The 15,823-nt window shown below is 44.1% G+C and overlaps 1 protein-coding gene across 1 annotated transcript in view; it reads left to right on the top strand.

The window, feature by feature from the left end:
- dlgap2a (discs, large (Drosophila) homolog-associated protein 2a) overlaps positions 1-15,823 on the top strand; it is a 133,249-nt gene that overhangs the window by 55,320 nt on the left and 62,106 nt on the right. The window contains exon 3 of the mRNA XM_076108120.1: positions 11,854-11,922. Within this exon, the coding sequence (XP_075964235.1) occupies positions 11,854-11,922 (69 nt within the window). The remainder of the gene's footprint in view (positions 1-11,853; positions 11,923-15,823) is intronic.

Raw genomic sequence — 15,823 nt, 5'->3', positions numbered from 1 at the left:
TTACTGTTTGTTGCATGGCAGGAACAATTCTTTACGGTTAATTCTCGCATGTATGATGCAGCTTGAACAACTCTTTGTGGCATGATACTCCAAGTACAAGAGCATCACATTCCATCTCTGAATACTCTCCGCCACCCTTTCTGATTCCAATTCATCGTTCGACAAAGACTGATTATTATGACATGCCTGTGTTTTGTTTTAGCGCTTTAATCACCACAGGTTGTCAGCAGTTCTCAGCCTCTGAGGAGAACAAAACACAGAGTCCCCTAAAACCTGAGCTGGCCCCGTCCGGAGCCAGCTCCCACTTAGTCATGGCTGCTTAAAGACAGCTCTGATGGACTCGTGTGCTGCCGGCCTGCTAGTTAGAGCTCGCTAGCCCGGGCACTCTGACTACAAGGTCAGGGCTAATATACTCCAGACGTTATTTCGGAGAGCCCTCAGTCTATTAACGAGCTGAAACAATGGACTGTCACCATTCATATGTATGCGTTGAATACATTTGGGCAGAAGGCGTGTACAGCCACCAGCACCAGTGTAGCAGCACACGTGTACGTCCACTTTAGTGCGTGCGTGGACACATTCTAATACAGGCTGCGTGTCCAGAGTGTGTTAGTGCTGATGTGATGGTGTGGGCGGGGCTCATCTGGGGAATCCATGCCTGGTTGCGCACCACTACCCATCCATCCACATGGCCCACTGATCAATGCTTAGAGACCAGGCGAGGGAACAGTGGGACTCTGCATCAGCGATCTGTTCCCTCATTTATCACTCACCTGCTGTACCGCACGTTGTTCAAACCGAGGAGTTTAAACCAAACGAATGGCTGCATAAATAAGTGAACGATATAATCTCTGCAATCCTCGCGCCACCAAAGTAGGAAATAAATAACACCCTGTGATTGATGGCCAGGGGCTATGAAGTCGTAAAGAGGACATAAAAGAGGCCATCGATTTAATATTTATCGCATTTACAAATGCAGTTCAGCTACGACTCCATGACTCATGAGCATATCTGTTGAGGATGACCTCGCGTCGTGTAATATTCTTCTTTCTGTCGGAGAGAAACCCCACGCTTCAACCCCTGACTTCAAGCATAATCAACAGGTCCTAGAGAGAGGACCACGGGTTGAATAGCGAGTAAAGAGGGTCCCGCCTCCATGGGTGTCTCTCTATCTGGACTGGAAGTGGGCCACATTAAATCAGTCTTGGCGGAGGAGGCGGATTAGCTTCATGCTTATGCCTCTGCTCTAAGTAAGAGAGTGCGAGGGAAAACACTTTGCGCACAGGAAGGAGACTCCTCAAACACCTCGTTTGCCTCCTCCGCCTCCTTTTTCACCCATTGTCATAGCAACGGGGTGTCTGCAGATATGCAAGAGCTGTGATGTGTGCGTCTGAATTCACATAACTGCAGTGGCTTTTTGTGTATGTGATGACGACCCGTGTGAGAGAGTCTCCAAAGGTCTGCCGTCTTGAGGCCGGGGATCGCCTGCTCTTTTCATTAAGCGAGTCCCTCCGATCCTCCTCTTCCTCTCGTCTCTCTGTTAGTCTCTTCCCTCACTTCTTTTGCATCACTTTCTGTGACACATGTGCACTCTCTCTCTTCTCACACGTCATTTCTCAGAAATGCTGCAGTTTTTTTTCCCCCGTCTTCTTCTTCCACGGCCGAGGCAGCGTTGCCTTCCCTGTAGCTGCAGAGCAACAAAAAAAAAAGAGCTGTATTGCGGTTGCTAGGCTACAGAGGAACAAGGAGCATCTCTGAAGACGTCCTCCGTTATGAATTACCACATTGTATGGCCTTAAACATTAAGGAGCTTTTGCCAAAACACCTCTGCTGCACGCTCGACTGATTCACGCGGTATTCCCCACCTGCCTGACGCAGATGAACGGGGGTCAGGCCGGTGTCAGCTCCCTTGTAGCCCTTTGGGTTTTTTGCACTGTAAGCACCTTCCCTTGTAAGTAACACCTGCAGTATCTAATGGGTGGATCCTATGGAGAACGGTAGCTTCTGTATATTGTGTGCTGTGACACAGATTCAAGTGCCACTGGAGGAGAGAGGAGGTTAAAAGCTGTGTGAAAGGCAGGTCATCATGCTGCAGGGAAAGCCCAGAGAACAGCGTGATTGTGTCAATTGTGTCATTCAGCAGTACAAGGAACCGCATCCTTACCCGTTCAATGTGGTTAAAGCAAACACCTCTATCTGGTCCATCAAGCATGATTTATATGTGTGGGTGTGAAGCTTCCTTAATTCCTCTTCCTGCCTGAGGTTATTGGCAAAACGGTGTTGGTCTAGTGCACCCTACATATATATTGTTAATGATCCATTTGGTGTTAAATGTACTGCAGACTGCTCAGATGCAAATGCTTCCAAAGATACCAATACGTGGAATTATGTGTACATTTCGAATATTAAAAAAAGAATAATTTCTGTGCCTGGACAGGCAACCACGCGCTGCTGTCCGAAATTAGCAAATGTAATCATAGTCGTAAATAACCATAAAGTGCCACAGCAGACACTGTTGCTCTGCACAGCAGACTAGAGGACAGGTAGATTTCTTTTCTTGAAATATTACGACATGATTCTCATTCAATTACAACTTTATTATCATAGTACAAGAACACATGTGAGCTATCAAAGTCCAGGGTTTGAACATTTTTAAAATGAAAAGTTTAGTTTGAAAAACTAAATAAAACTGAAGGTGTTTGCATCTTCAGAAAAATATGTTTAAATCCTGTTGGACTTTAGGCAACATTTAAGAACAACTCTTTCCTAAGCAATCTTCAGGTCCCTCTGGAATAATACTGTTAGTCAGTAAAGGCAGTCACTCTACACAGCGCTTGTGATTCCACCGGATCAAACGCAGCGTTTTTCAGAGGAAGTAGCAATTTAGAAAAAATAAAATAAATACACATCGCTCACTTCTTTTAGTTCTGTGCAAAACAAGTACTCGTCATACAGACTTTTTAAATACACTTTGTCATCTTGCGTAACAAGAATAAGTTGTAAGCAAAGCCGCCCCCAGCTTCTCCCCAGGTTGCATTTACTAGTTAACAAAGAGACAGACGGACCCGGCACAGATCCAATATGGCCGCCCAGTGACATGGCTGACCAGGTGTTAGACACATCGCACGCTGCCTCTGGGCCTGCTTCGTCTGCTTCCGCCGCACACCCCATTAGGCCCATTCCAGGAGCTGGAGCATAATGCAATACCCTGGACAGTACTCGTAAGGTAAACACACACGTAAACGTGCACTGCTGCATCTGTACCGTGTACCAATCCCAGGCGGTAGCGGTCTGCGCCAAAAGCAGCAGGTGTGCAGCTTCTGAAATCTGTTGTGCGGAGATGCCGGGTGCCAATCTTTCCTAGTTACACAGACACCCGATCACGTGGAACAATGCTGTGACATTACGGCGACGTGGAGAGAGAGACAGAGGGAGTGTGGAGGAGGGAGGAGGGGAGGAGTGTGCTTCCTAGCGATGCCAACTTTTCTGTTACATCTGCATCCAGCACATGGAGGGTTTGGCAAGTTTCTTTTGATATGATGGAATTGGCGAGACAGTGGGTTTGTGAGTGAGTGAGTGAGTGTGTGAGTGAATGAGTGTAAGTGTGTGTGTTTGTTTTCCAAACGGGATGACAACTAGACCTGGTCCTCCTCTGTAAGTTGTGTGCAAAAGAGAAATAAACAGAAATTGAATGGCGTGTCTTTGCCTCCAATGTTGAATTGAGTTTCTGTCCGTAGTGACAGCATATGGTGTGTAAAGATGAATAGGAATACCACACACACACACACACACACACACACACACACACACACACAATTTGATATCTGATGCTGCTGAGAGTGCTGATAGCCAGAAGAGTTTTCTTTAAAGAGTCGGGCAGGGTGATTTATCAGTGAACACTCTCAGTCGCTCCCACTCTCTCCCTCCCTCCCTCCCTCCCCCCCTCCCCCCCCTCTGTCCCCTCCCTCCCCCCATCTGTCCCCTCCCTCCCTCCCTCTGTCCCCTCGATGTCCCTCTGTGTAAAATATGAGCACAGCAGCCCTATAAATCTGGACGGGAGATAATGAGAGTTGGTTCCCTCAGTCCACTGGGCCACCAGCCAGGCCCGGTGCCAATGACATCACCCTAGCGGACAGATTGATAAGTGTGTGGTGACATTGTGCCATTGCTCCTGAGTCAGACACACACTCTCATGCATACATACACACACACTGGCACATGATGAAGTAAGTTGGAAAGGCTCTTCCTTGCACAAATGAAAAGTTAAATTGATAAGCAATAAAACACAACTTAGTTCAAAACATAGTATGGTGGCATTGTAATGTAGATTTCAGTTTAGTGTTCTGCAAAAATAATTGTTCTATTAACAGTCTCACTGCCGTGAGATGGGTTTCTAATTCAAACCAAATTACTTACATCAATCTAGACTCATTTTCTTGATGCCTTGATCGCCCTGTTCCTTTATTGAAAATTACTGAAACAAGGAGAACTCCATCGGAAACGAATAGTCATGTTTTTCCGCTCGTTTTAGGAGGCAAAAAAACCCCCAAACCTGCCTGCAGAGAACCCCATGCACACACAAACACAACACACTTTGTTCTTCCCTGTCTCTGTGTCTTACCCCTCTCTCCCACTTTCTCCTTTCTTGTGTTTGCGTTTTGTCCACAAAACTACACCGTCTGAATGAATACAAATAATAGACCGTCGCCTCAGTACCTCTGTCACTGGCCTTGCTGATTACTTGCCTGACAGACTCTCTTTTCTGCTACTTCGTCCGCCGTTATCGAGCGCAATGACGTACACATGTTGGAGGCAATGAGCTGCAGCAGAGCTTGGCAATGATGGCATGTATTGATTCATAGAAATAACAGTTATGGGACATCAACCCCTGATTTTCCTTTTACAATTCATTACATTTGTAGTTAAAAGCAAGCCCAAATGATTGTTGTCTGTGGAATTGGGATTTGTAGAATAGAGTGCCTTTCACGAATGGAGGGATTTAAAAAAATGATGAGTCACTGAAGCACGTAAACAAACGGCGATGCTGCGTAGGCTCGGCATCAATTCAGGATGTTGACTTTCTCGGATATTTATATCCTGGTGCCGTTTTGCTATACTGTAGAAAACAGTTGTTACACTAATTATAGATACGGCGCATGCTGACTCACTACATTGCTGCTACAGGTGTGTGGCTACAACAAAGTTATATCTGTTTATCTCTTTTTAGCTTGAAGGAAGACAATAAACATGTGTTGTATTGTAAAAATGACATCTTCTCCATATTTGGTGTCATTAAGTAACACAATTATTGTAAAAGTTTTACTTTATGTTATATGAATTTAAAGATGGCCGTAGATGCCTGACACAGATTTACAGTTTTCAGTAGGATACATTTAATGTGAATTGAGCCCAAAGATGACACGACTATCACAGTTTGATTGACACGTTTAGGAGCTCTCTGATTGCGAGTGCCTTCACGTACAGTATATGACTTGTCACATATCCGTCACAATCTGACATCAGCTGACCTCGGATGCACCGTCGTGGGCGGTTGTAAATAACTGACTCGCATCATGTTGCCGTTTGCTCCTCTTTGCAAACTAAACATGTGGAGGCTGATAAGGATTGTCACTTCTGATCTGGGGAAGAGTGAAGAAGAAATGATGATGAGTGAGTGAGAGAGAGAGACGAGAGGATGGAGGGAATAAAAAGGGGATGTGCACATGCAGGGGGGAAGGAGAAGTGAGGGACGTGTCGTGTCATTGCTCGTCTACGGGGCTGAGCGCTCCTGATAGATGGCCCAGTAAGACAAAGGGCTGCTGGGGCGTGAAGGAGGCCATCAATATCCTCTCGGCACAAGTCTCTCTGTCTACTTCTGTCTATACAGCTCTCTCTTTCTCTCCGGCCCTCCATCCTTTTCCATCTGTCCAACCTCACTTGTCCTTCCCTTTTTCCACACATCCACTTCTCTTCTTTTTCCATCATCCGCACTTCGGGCACCGTTTAGAAGCTGCAAATCACTTAAATACGTTCTCAGACTCCTACGCTCAGTCCACTCCTCCGCCCTAAAATATTTATCTCCCTCTTCTTGTCGACTCCCCTCGCCTGCCGGGAGGTGAGAGAAACCACCTATCAATCTGACCCGGGGGCCCTTGGGGTTGATGGAAAAACGATGGTATGTTTTACTTCCTACTCTTTTGTAATGACCTTCTCTTACCTTCCTCCAATCAAATCCCTTCAATCCTCCCTGTCGGGGTTTTTGCCTCTTATCGTCACTGACAGGTGTGGAGCTCAAGGAACAATGTAGGGAACAAACTGCTAAACCAAATGTTTCCTGATATGTACAAACACCCACAGTGAGAACACGGTGTGTGTCAACCCTCCAACTGTACCACAGTACACATGCAGTGTACATATACATACTGTATACGCACTTTCACATCCATGTACTGCCCTTTACATACTTGCACTAACATGCAGAAAGCACATATGAATGACTTAACAGCATAGCTGCTGCAGTTTTGAGTGATTCCACACCCACTCACACATGTAAAAAACAGAATAGGGTTTAAGATATGCACTTAGTTGAAAACCAAATTTAAATAGTAACTTGAACCCCCTGAAAATCTTGCTTTTGCTCACCATCAATGGTTTGTACTTCTCGCCCCGCTGCAGTGATGGAGGAGTGTACTGTCTGTACACTGTGACATCACTGTCACGTGCGGTTAAAGAGCACTGAATTTCATTGAAACTTCCGTTATTTAATACATGTTCATTGTAAACATTATCAGATTATTAGATTGTGTCAATAGGATCATTACATTCAGTTACAGGCTTACTTTAGTCCCACAGCAGACCCCAGTCCTATACTAGCCACAGGGAAAGTAATATATTACTTCCTAAACCTACACACACAGACTGGACTTACTTTAAATGTCGGTTGAGCTGTGTTTTCGGCGTTAGTCAATACATATTTTGTACCTGATGTATTTTTTGGACAGATATTAACCTTAGTCACTTGCAAACTCAAACTCAAGAAACTCTATCCTCAGCATCAGCAATAACGCTGACAGCAGTGTTATGAATCTCCCATTGCAGTTAGATGTGCTTGGGTTTTTAGTTAGCATCAATGGCCTCATAGCCACACACACACACACACACACACACACACAGACACACAGATTTCCTAAATAGACAGGGGATGCGTCTTGACATGTGATGGCTTTTTACTCGCCGCAGAATGACAGTGCTTGTCTGTAACTGAAGGTCGTGCTTAGATCCGTGCAGTCGCGTCACTCCGAACGCCCACTGTTTCGTCCACGTACAGCCACAGGAGCCAACTAAAAGGTTGTTGTTTTTTTCTTTTAACCATTTATCATTTATCATGTTTTGGAGCTCCCACAGCAGTGACGCTGTTTGTAGATTTCTCACAGTGTCTTCATCCACAAACACTAATGGCTGGCATGATTTCAACACTCGCTGTTTGATGTCAGACGCCAGCTGTTTCCCTTCTTAGGAGGGAATATTGTGAATATTTTTGGCAAACAGCTCCTTCTATTGTAGGTGCTGACTCCCCTGTCCATTTTAGAAAGTGATATTTGTGGTTCTCTGATTTATAATCTGCTTTTATTGTGCTGTTATTGCACTGGATGTGAGTTTTGATGCTGCATGTAACAGACAGTTTTGCCCTACGGTAAACTCAAATTACATTGAATGAACAATCAACTCTCCAATTATCATCGAGTGTCATGTTTTACCCCATGATGCAATCAATCGAAGAGCTGGATTAATGCATTACATGATCTACATGACGCAATCTTTTATGATGGCTTTGATGTCACTGTGGCAGTAAAATGCCGGTAAACACCTCTTCAATTCAAGTGCTGATTATAAATGTTGATTTGGGAAATCTAAAATACTTATACGCTTTTCTTGTTGAGCTTGTGTGGAGACTGGAGACGTTAGCTTAGCATACAGACTGGAAAACAGGGCTCCATCCAAAAATAACACAACGACAAAATATTCAACCGCCAGCTTTTAAAACTCACAAATGAACGCATGACATCTCGTTTGATGATCTGTACAAAAACTAACAGGCTGCTGGATGTTACTTATTTAATGGACAGACATGATGAATGTGATACCAATCTTTTCATCGAACCCTCAGCAGGAAAGCAAACAGGAGCTTTCCCCAAAGTGTCAAATGACCTCTTGAAGCTCGAGGCTTGATTCACAAATATTGATCCCATAAAACATTACCGCTGTTGCGTAATTCATAATTGCGGCCAAGCTTGTTCACATGCAGTGCATAATGTGTGTGTGTATGCAGCACGCCCTGGGATTGCGTGTGACAATGCAGTGTAATTAGAAGCAGCCTCGTCTCCTCTGAGAAGTGCTAGATCAGCTCCAGGGGGAGGCTGCAGATACGCAGGGGCCCCCCCCCCCCCCCCCCCCCCCCCGCTGAAGATGGATTGTGCCGGTGAAGGGGAAGGTAAACTGAAATTGGTGATCGTCCACACGGATGGGGCTAGAAGTTGTCGGCGTGGGACTGTGTGTTGTCCTTGTGATTTGTTCCAGTATAACTGTGTGAGTCGGTTGATCTGTGTGCGGTCATGCCTGCGACCGCGTTGGTTCATCTGCGTCGGCACACATCGGTGCGAGCCGTACATTACTGTGCACTTCCCTTTATTGACTCCCTATTGACCCAGACGAAATAAACAAGTCTTTATTTGACTTGTGTCTCGCAATCTGTGCGCCGCCCAACTCAGAGCAAACAAGCAGAGTGTGAATGGGCCGTTCCTCTCAGTGAATCCCAAGTGCTGGGGAAGTTCACCAACTCCCCGAATAAAGTTAGTCAGGCCTCGCACCTGTGGTATCACACCTTGCTTTATATAACCTGGTGTGTTCTCTCGGAGACTCTGCATCCTTGTGAAAAAAAAGCCAAGAACAGTCCTAGCACTAATTAGCACCTGTGTCTCACACGTATCGTCTGAAATAGAGAAAGATAGAGAGAGTGAGGGCAAAAGAAAGAGATCATCTAACTGGGGAAGGTGTGAGCAAGCTGCACTAATGTGGAAATGAAGGCTTTAATTATGGATGAAGACATTATCAGATCAAGGCTAAGGATTTGCTCTCCGTGCATGTTGTGTTTGGAGACGGGCTGATACCAGGGGACTCCACAGACCCCAGTGAATATCTCTCTGTTTACTCACAACCAGTGAGAGGTCAGAGTAGAGCTTCGCTCTATTTTCGAAGCATGCTAACTGAGACTAGCACACTGAAATCGACTGCAATAAAACCATCTCTTAGATTTGTATGCGTAGAAGTATGATAAAGGTAATAGTATCTATAAACCATTCAGTAATTGACTTGATGTCAATTTTCCGAAGTCAGTCTTTTTACGGGTTCCTTTTCTCTCTACCTCCGGATCACGGCGCACTTCAGACAGTTGCTTGAAACCCTTTTCGGTATCTTAGGTAGCACAGTAAATAGGAAATCCCCTGCCTTCAGCCGTGGTTTCATAGGATGAATCCTTAGTTATAATTGTTTACTGTTGTTGTACAGTTGCTTTTAATTCACTGCATGATATATATATATATATATATTTTTTTATCTTTAACTGTTTATTTTTATTTTGAAACATCTAATGGATTTTGTAGCTGTACTTTATGTTTAGTGCTAATTAGCAAATGTTGGCACACTAATGCGCTAAACTAAGAGGGGGAGCATGTTAGCATGCTGTTGTTAGCATTTAGTTCAAAGCACATGTGTGAAGGAAAGTTTCCTTTTACTTCCAGTAAATATAACAAATGACACAACACATAACAGAGCTGCATAGTAACCGATTCAGTGAGGACAGAGAGCGTCCAATGCTAACGCAGATGCTCGCTTGCTGCTCTGCCCCTGTGCAGCTGCTCCGGTTGCACCGTCGATGTTTACGCCATCGCTCTCATCCTCACAAGCGAAAGCATAATAAGTTTAGCTGACAGCTAAAGGCTGGCAGCCACTTTACACCTTCAATTGGAAAGCAAATGAGAATTACCCGAGAACAGTTCCCATACTGTAATAGCAGCCTGACCAAGATCAATATGGGCTCCACACAAAGAAATTCAAGAGCACTTTAAATTTAAACAGGCAGGGAAAACTAATAGAGCCAATTGCTTTGACTCTGTGGAATTATACTGTAGGGAGTGGGAAGTAAAAAAGACTAATTAAACTAGTAAATTCTCCGCAGGCTTCGGATTTCCGCCACTGCACTGCCGGCCACAGCGTTTGAGTGCGGTTTAACCCCACAGACCCCCCCCCCCCCCCCGACCTCCACCGACCCACAGAAGCACACATGAGAACAGAGATCCAAATAAAGAAACAGGGCGATGCACTTACCTCTGCAAAGTGACAATAGCAGCTGCGACTTCTCGGTGCAATTGTCTTTTCAGTCCTCAGTGTTCTTGTCTGTGGTGTGAGCGTGCAGCATTCTCTGACAGCAATGGAAACTGAACCCTAGGACTTGGGCTTTTTTGATGGACACTTAATTGAAGAAAAGCATTTTGGAACTAGAAAAAATAAGAGGTGCTCTGAAGGAGTATTGAAAGTTTAGAAGACTTCTGAGCCAAATGTGGGCCCAGTGCTCAGGAAAGAACAGGGTGATGAGATGGTGGCAGAACTGTGACACTTAACAACCTGCCCGGACTGACAGTGACAACAGATCTTTAAAAGCGCTCTTTCATTCGTCCGCCGGTCTGCCGAGCTGTCCTCGTTTCACTCTCGGCCCACGAGCAAGGTCATCTGGGGAGAGAGAATTGATGGACGTGTATTGTTTGCGTTTGTACCCCCATGAATGTACAGCAGGGATTTGACCCGTTCAAAGGAGCCGTCTCACTGTTTTTCACCAAAAGTCACGAGTCTGAGGTTGCTGCACATTTAATTAAGCCCCTCATTAGCAGCGATTAGATAAAGGAGAGCATCGTTCTGCAAAATAAAAGCAACAAAAAAAACCGGACTTCTTTTGGCCAAAGCTACGTCAGGGATGACAGACAAACACTGACACGCCACAGCTGTTTTGGGTCTGTCTGTGAAAACTAAGGCCTGAGGACAAAGAGCTCATTGTCATCATCATTCTGTTCATTATGCCCACTGTCAGTCTTTGAAACCAAACCCATTTAATGATCTTATTTGATTAAAATAATCTTGGAGGCTGCCTTCACTCTGTTGTCTCCTGGGAAGAAAAAAAAACCCCGGATGCTTCATTACCAGTAATGCACTTCTATTGAATTATATTTTGAGGCTTACAGTCCAGTGTGCTGTTATGTTTGCATGGGAATAATGCATAAATGCATAATGCATGTGAAGCTGGCATATGCTTGTATTAAAGGATGTTTCCTAATGTGAATACTAAAACTGATGCAATCACAAATCAATGCATTTTTCTTTGCTTTAATACTTCATATTTTTGGCACACACGTGCACATGGCAGTGATGAATTGAGGCAATATGATCTTATTTCGTTTTTTCCCTCTGACGCCTGTCTCTGCATCTTTTTATGCAACTGCCTTTGGCTGATGGTCATATTATGCACGGCGGCTGGGTTCCTATTAAATTGCACATGGGTACCACTGTGCAAGGACATTAGGAGCAAAAAAAGCACCGTTCTCCGTGTTATTTGTTCAGCTTTAATGTTTTTATTTGTTTTTGACAGAGAGAGAGATGTTGAATCATGAATAGCAGTTGTTAACATTTTCATATAAAGGGCGGTGACACTGACATTTGTTCCCGTACACGCATGCACAAACATAGACTTTCGCATTTGTGTCGCCTCTATTAATCTCCTGTTGTCTCTCTTTGGTCCTTGTTTAGAATCACAGTGCACACTGTGTGGTGAACCAGAAGGTGAGTGGGCCTCGCCATTCCCCAATAGCTCTTGTCGTCGTCATCTCCCGGCTTCTTGTTTGGCTGTTCGGGCAGGGTGGGAGGTGGAGTGCGGGCGACGCTGTGCTGCAGACACACTGTTCTTCAGTCTTCCTCATCTCAGCAAAAGCAACGGTGCGGGCCGGGATTTAGGTTCCGACATAACATACACTGTACATAAAGATAGCGTCCTCCTGGTTCTGCTTCCATTTAATGCCCCTTACTGTACTGTAATGAATTCAGAATGAACTCAACAAATGTAACCCCAGGAGGCGGCCATCTTTATGCACTCTGGCTGACCTGACTGAGTGACAGCATGAAGGCTGAAGGACACAGCTTCAGAGGGCTGAATGACCACACTTGCTTCTGCTTCACATCTCACTGAATGTTACAGTTTGTGAGCACATCTCATTCCATGAGTGTCCGTGCACTACTGACACCAGTCTCATTCCCCATTGCCAAGTGCAAATCATTCCCATAAGCCTCCATCCATTTTGATCCTAAAGCCAGAGTCTTTCTCTTTGCATGAATTGCATTTTGAGGGACGATCGTTCCTCGGCGGTCCCTCTCCTCAGCTCCAGCTGGTCATGATCGCTCAAGCGTTTCATCTATTCTCTGTTGTTGGGTTTCATATGTGAGTCTGCTGTTACTGACAATCCCGCACAACAATAGTGACCAGAAATGACATGTAAACACAATAGGAGCTGACATCTTTGGTTCTGTTTTGCAGTGAGAGGGGTGAATCTGGAAATAACCCTTGAACATGCTCAGTGACAGGCTCAGTGACAGATATGATATTTCCCCCTGGACTTAACCTTGTCCAGGAATCAACCATGTGCCTCTCAGTCCAATAAGCATTATTCTATGTCTCCAAAATCAATGGTGCTCTCTCCGCTTTGCTTGATTGGATTAAGACGTAATCCAATCAAGTGCGATAACTGTGTGCCTGTGACCTTCCTGCGGAGACAGGCAGAGAGCGGAGAGAGGAGAGGCCTGAGGGAAGGACAGGGAATACGTGCGCTTGTGTGTGTGTGTGTGTGTGTGTGTGTGTGTACAGTATGTTATGTGTGTAGCTGGGCAGAAGGGAGCACCAGAGGCGCCTCCATGGTGTTGCTCCATGTTGCTCCTTGTTGCACAGGGCATCAGGGCCACAGAGCCACAGGGAGAAGAAGTGTGGTGTCTTTAATACCTCCAGAGAGAGACCAACCCCCGGATAGAAAGAGAGACGCTGTGTGTCTGTAGCGCTTGGTATCGACCCCTTAACTCAGTGTCTGGAGAGATTCTTAATCTTGTATACTTATTCTTTTATTCGCTTGATTTATTGATTTCAAACACACGCTTGCTAAGTATATACTGTATTTTATTGAGGTGCAGGCATTTTTTATAACCTCTTTGCGTTAAGACGACGTTAATCACATGTATTTCAAAAGTGTAGCATAGTTTGTTGAATAGAAAAAAGTTGAAAAAAACATGGTAAAAGCGGCATTAATTGGCCACTTTGGGCCAGCAGAATAAGCTATCTACATTGATATTTTCTCAGCTCATAAAGAGGATCTGCTAAACAGTTACTTATTTACACATCCAGCAAATATGGTGCAACGTAAGCCTTCATTTGGAGTTGTATTTCTGGCCAGCTGATAAAAGTCCAATATTTGCTCTCCTTTTAGCTCCCGAGGGAAATTCTCTGGGTTTTTTTAGGAACTAAATGCTCCACTATAGTGTGCAGGTATAGCGTATAGTGGATTTATCCGAGTTTTTTTGTTGTTGCTGAAAACAGCTCCTGCTGTGCCTAGAAATGAGGCTGAGGAGAGCTGAGAGTAAACTTAAACAGCGAAGTTGCCATAAAACCAGAAGAAATGGCTGAAAGATGCTCAAACGCTGCGTAAAGCTGAGGAGAACTGCAGAGTCAGAGGGTCATTTCTTTGTGGGTTTATTATGGCTAACGTCTTTATCATTTTAGCCTCTGTTAATATAACGATATTGAGCAGTAAAGTAAACTTTTCAATGTACAAAATAGTGCCATTTAATAATCTTTATTAAAACTGAGGTATCATATTGTCACTAGTGTTCGTAATCAAATGAAATACTCAGCCCTCACCTCCATGTTTGTGTGTTTGCTCTGTGCATTAACAAGGCAAAGCAAGGCCTCATTGCCTGCAGGTAATTGGTGTCCTGCGAGAGAGACAGAGAAAGGATGTGTGATGGAGACGGATAGAAAGAGTTTGATGTGCCAACATTTGCACATCTGGTCCCTTTGTCTTTGTTCAGAATGCTGAGCCAGGGGCAACATGTCCTGCTGGGACCCTCACCCCCATATCTCATAATGCATGTACACCAAATAACACACAGCAACACATAAAAGATTATTGGACCCTATCTTAGGAGGCAGCATGATGCGTAATAGATATTTATGATTTTGGGGGGTGTCAGGGGACTTTGTCAGTTTGTGTTTGTTAGAAAGTCCAAGTGTAGTATAAATGTGTTGATTCCCGTTTCCTTGAAGCTTTTACTGAGTCATTTGTAGTCCTGCAACGGATTATAATACTCCACGGTTTTGCCGCAGATACTAATTGCCGATCATTGATAATCCATATTAGCAGACACAGATCCATTTGTTGTTTGATTATAGCAGCTGGTCTACAAGGCGTCTTCTTCTTTTTTTGCCACTGTCTAAACAATCGTTTCAACGCTCCTAAGTCAGTGTGAACCATCAAAGATTCTAAATGTTATCCTTTTATTTTGTTATAGTCATCTGTATTTTTTTCTTCTTCATAAAAAAGGAAATAAAAGATTGTACTTCTATGGATTAAAACAAATCTTGTCATTAGTAGTTTTAATGATGTATTATAAGCTGCTTAGAGCTTAGTGTAAACAGGTCATAATTCATCTCTAATATCTATTTATGTTGCTGTGAAAACATCTCTTTAAACAACTGTATTTATTAAAGTTTCTCACCAACACTACATTTTACGAGATTACATGTTAATAGCTCTCCGCCTGTCAAATTAAACACGGATTAATTGCTTACAATGTAACATTATTAAGGATCGACGACTAGAAAAGCATAATTGCCGATGTCCTGATGGCATATTTTACTGAATATTGGTGGATAACGACTGCAGTAAAACTTTATTTCACACTGTGATGGTTAACGTTAAACTATGTAATTAATCTGGGGGGGGGGGGGGGGGGTCCGTATGGAGCACAGATCGAATGGTCCGTTACACCACTAGTAATTTGTAGCGCCTACAACTAATAAGTCACACAGCAGTGTTCCCCACACAGTACAGAATTCGCACACATGAGACTTTGAAAAGCTGAAGGCACAGCTGCTCAGTCAGCATACCGAATAACTCTTGTACAATATTTGTGTTCAGCTGGTTTTCTTTCTGTAGTAACTCTCCATGCAGGACAGCCAAAATAATTGTTGTTTTGTTTTTTAAATAAAAGAAGAAGAAAAATCCATTACCGCTTTCTTTGGGTTGTTCGCCGAAATGGACCGTGCCCTAAATTTGCAATGATATAAAAGAAGACACAGCACCGAACAGTGGAAAGAAAAAGCCCCCCCCCCCCATAAACGTTAATGAGAAGTCTAAGACACTGGACTCCCCTTGACTGGAACTCCATGACTTCAAACCCCAAAAGTGAAATGATTAAGAAGAGCCATACCCTGAGAATACATAACCTATTATGAAAATTCTAAATAAGTCTGGTCAAGGTCTGACATGTGGTGCCAGTCTCATTTTGCATGACTCATGTTGAGAATAGGAAATCCCAACTGTTTTTGAGTCATAAGAGCTGCGTCCTTCAGCTGATGCGTGGATAGATTTATTCACCAACAGCAGAACGTAAGACGGAGCATTTTGTCATTAACCAAACCGTCACCGAGACCCTGAACTTCGCTGTGAGGGCGAGAAAG

The sequence above is a fragment of the Anarhichas minor genome, unplaced genomic scaffold (assembly GCF_050575085.1).
Source record: "Anarhichas minor isolate MPS153535 unplaced genomic scaffold, ASM5057508v1 ptg000040l, whole genome shotgun sequence".
In the NCBI taxonomy this organism is placed as follows: Eukaryota; Metazoa; Chordata; class Actinopteri; order Perciformes; family Anarhichadidae; genus Anarhichas; species Anarhichas minor.
Note: the sequence above shows the minus strand (reverse complement) of the source record. Positions and strands in the feature narration are given on the sequence as shown.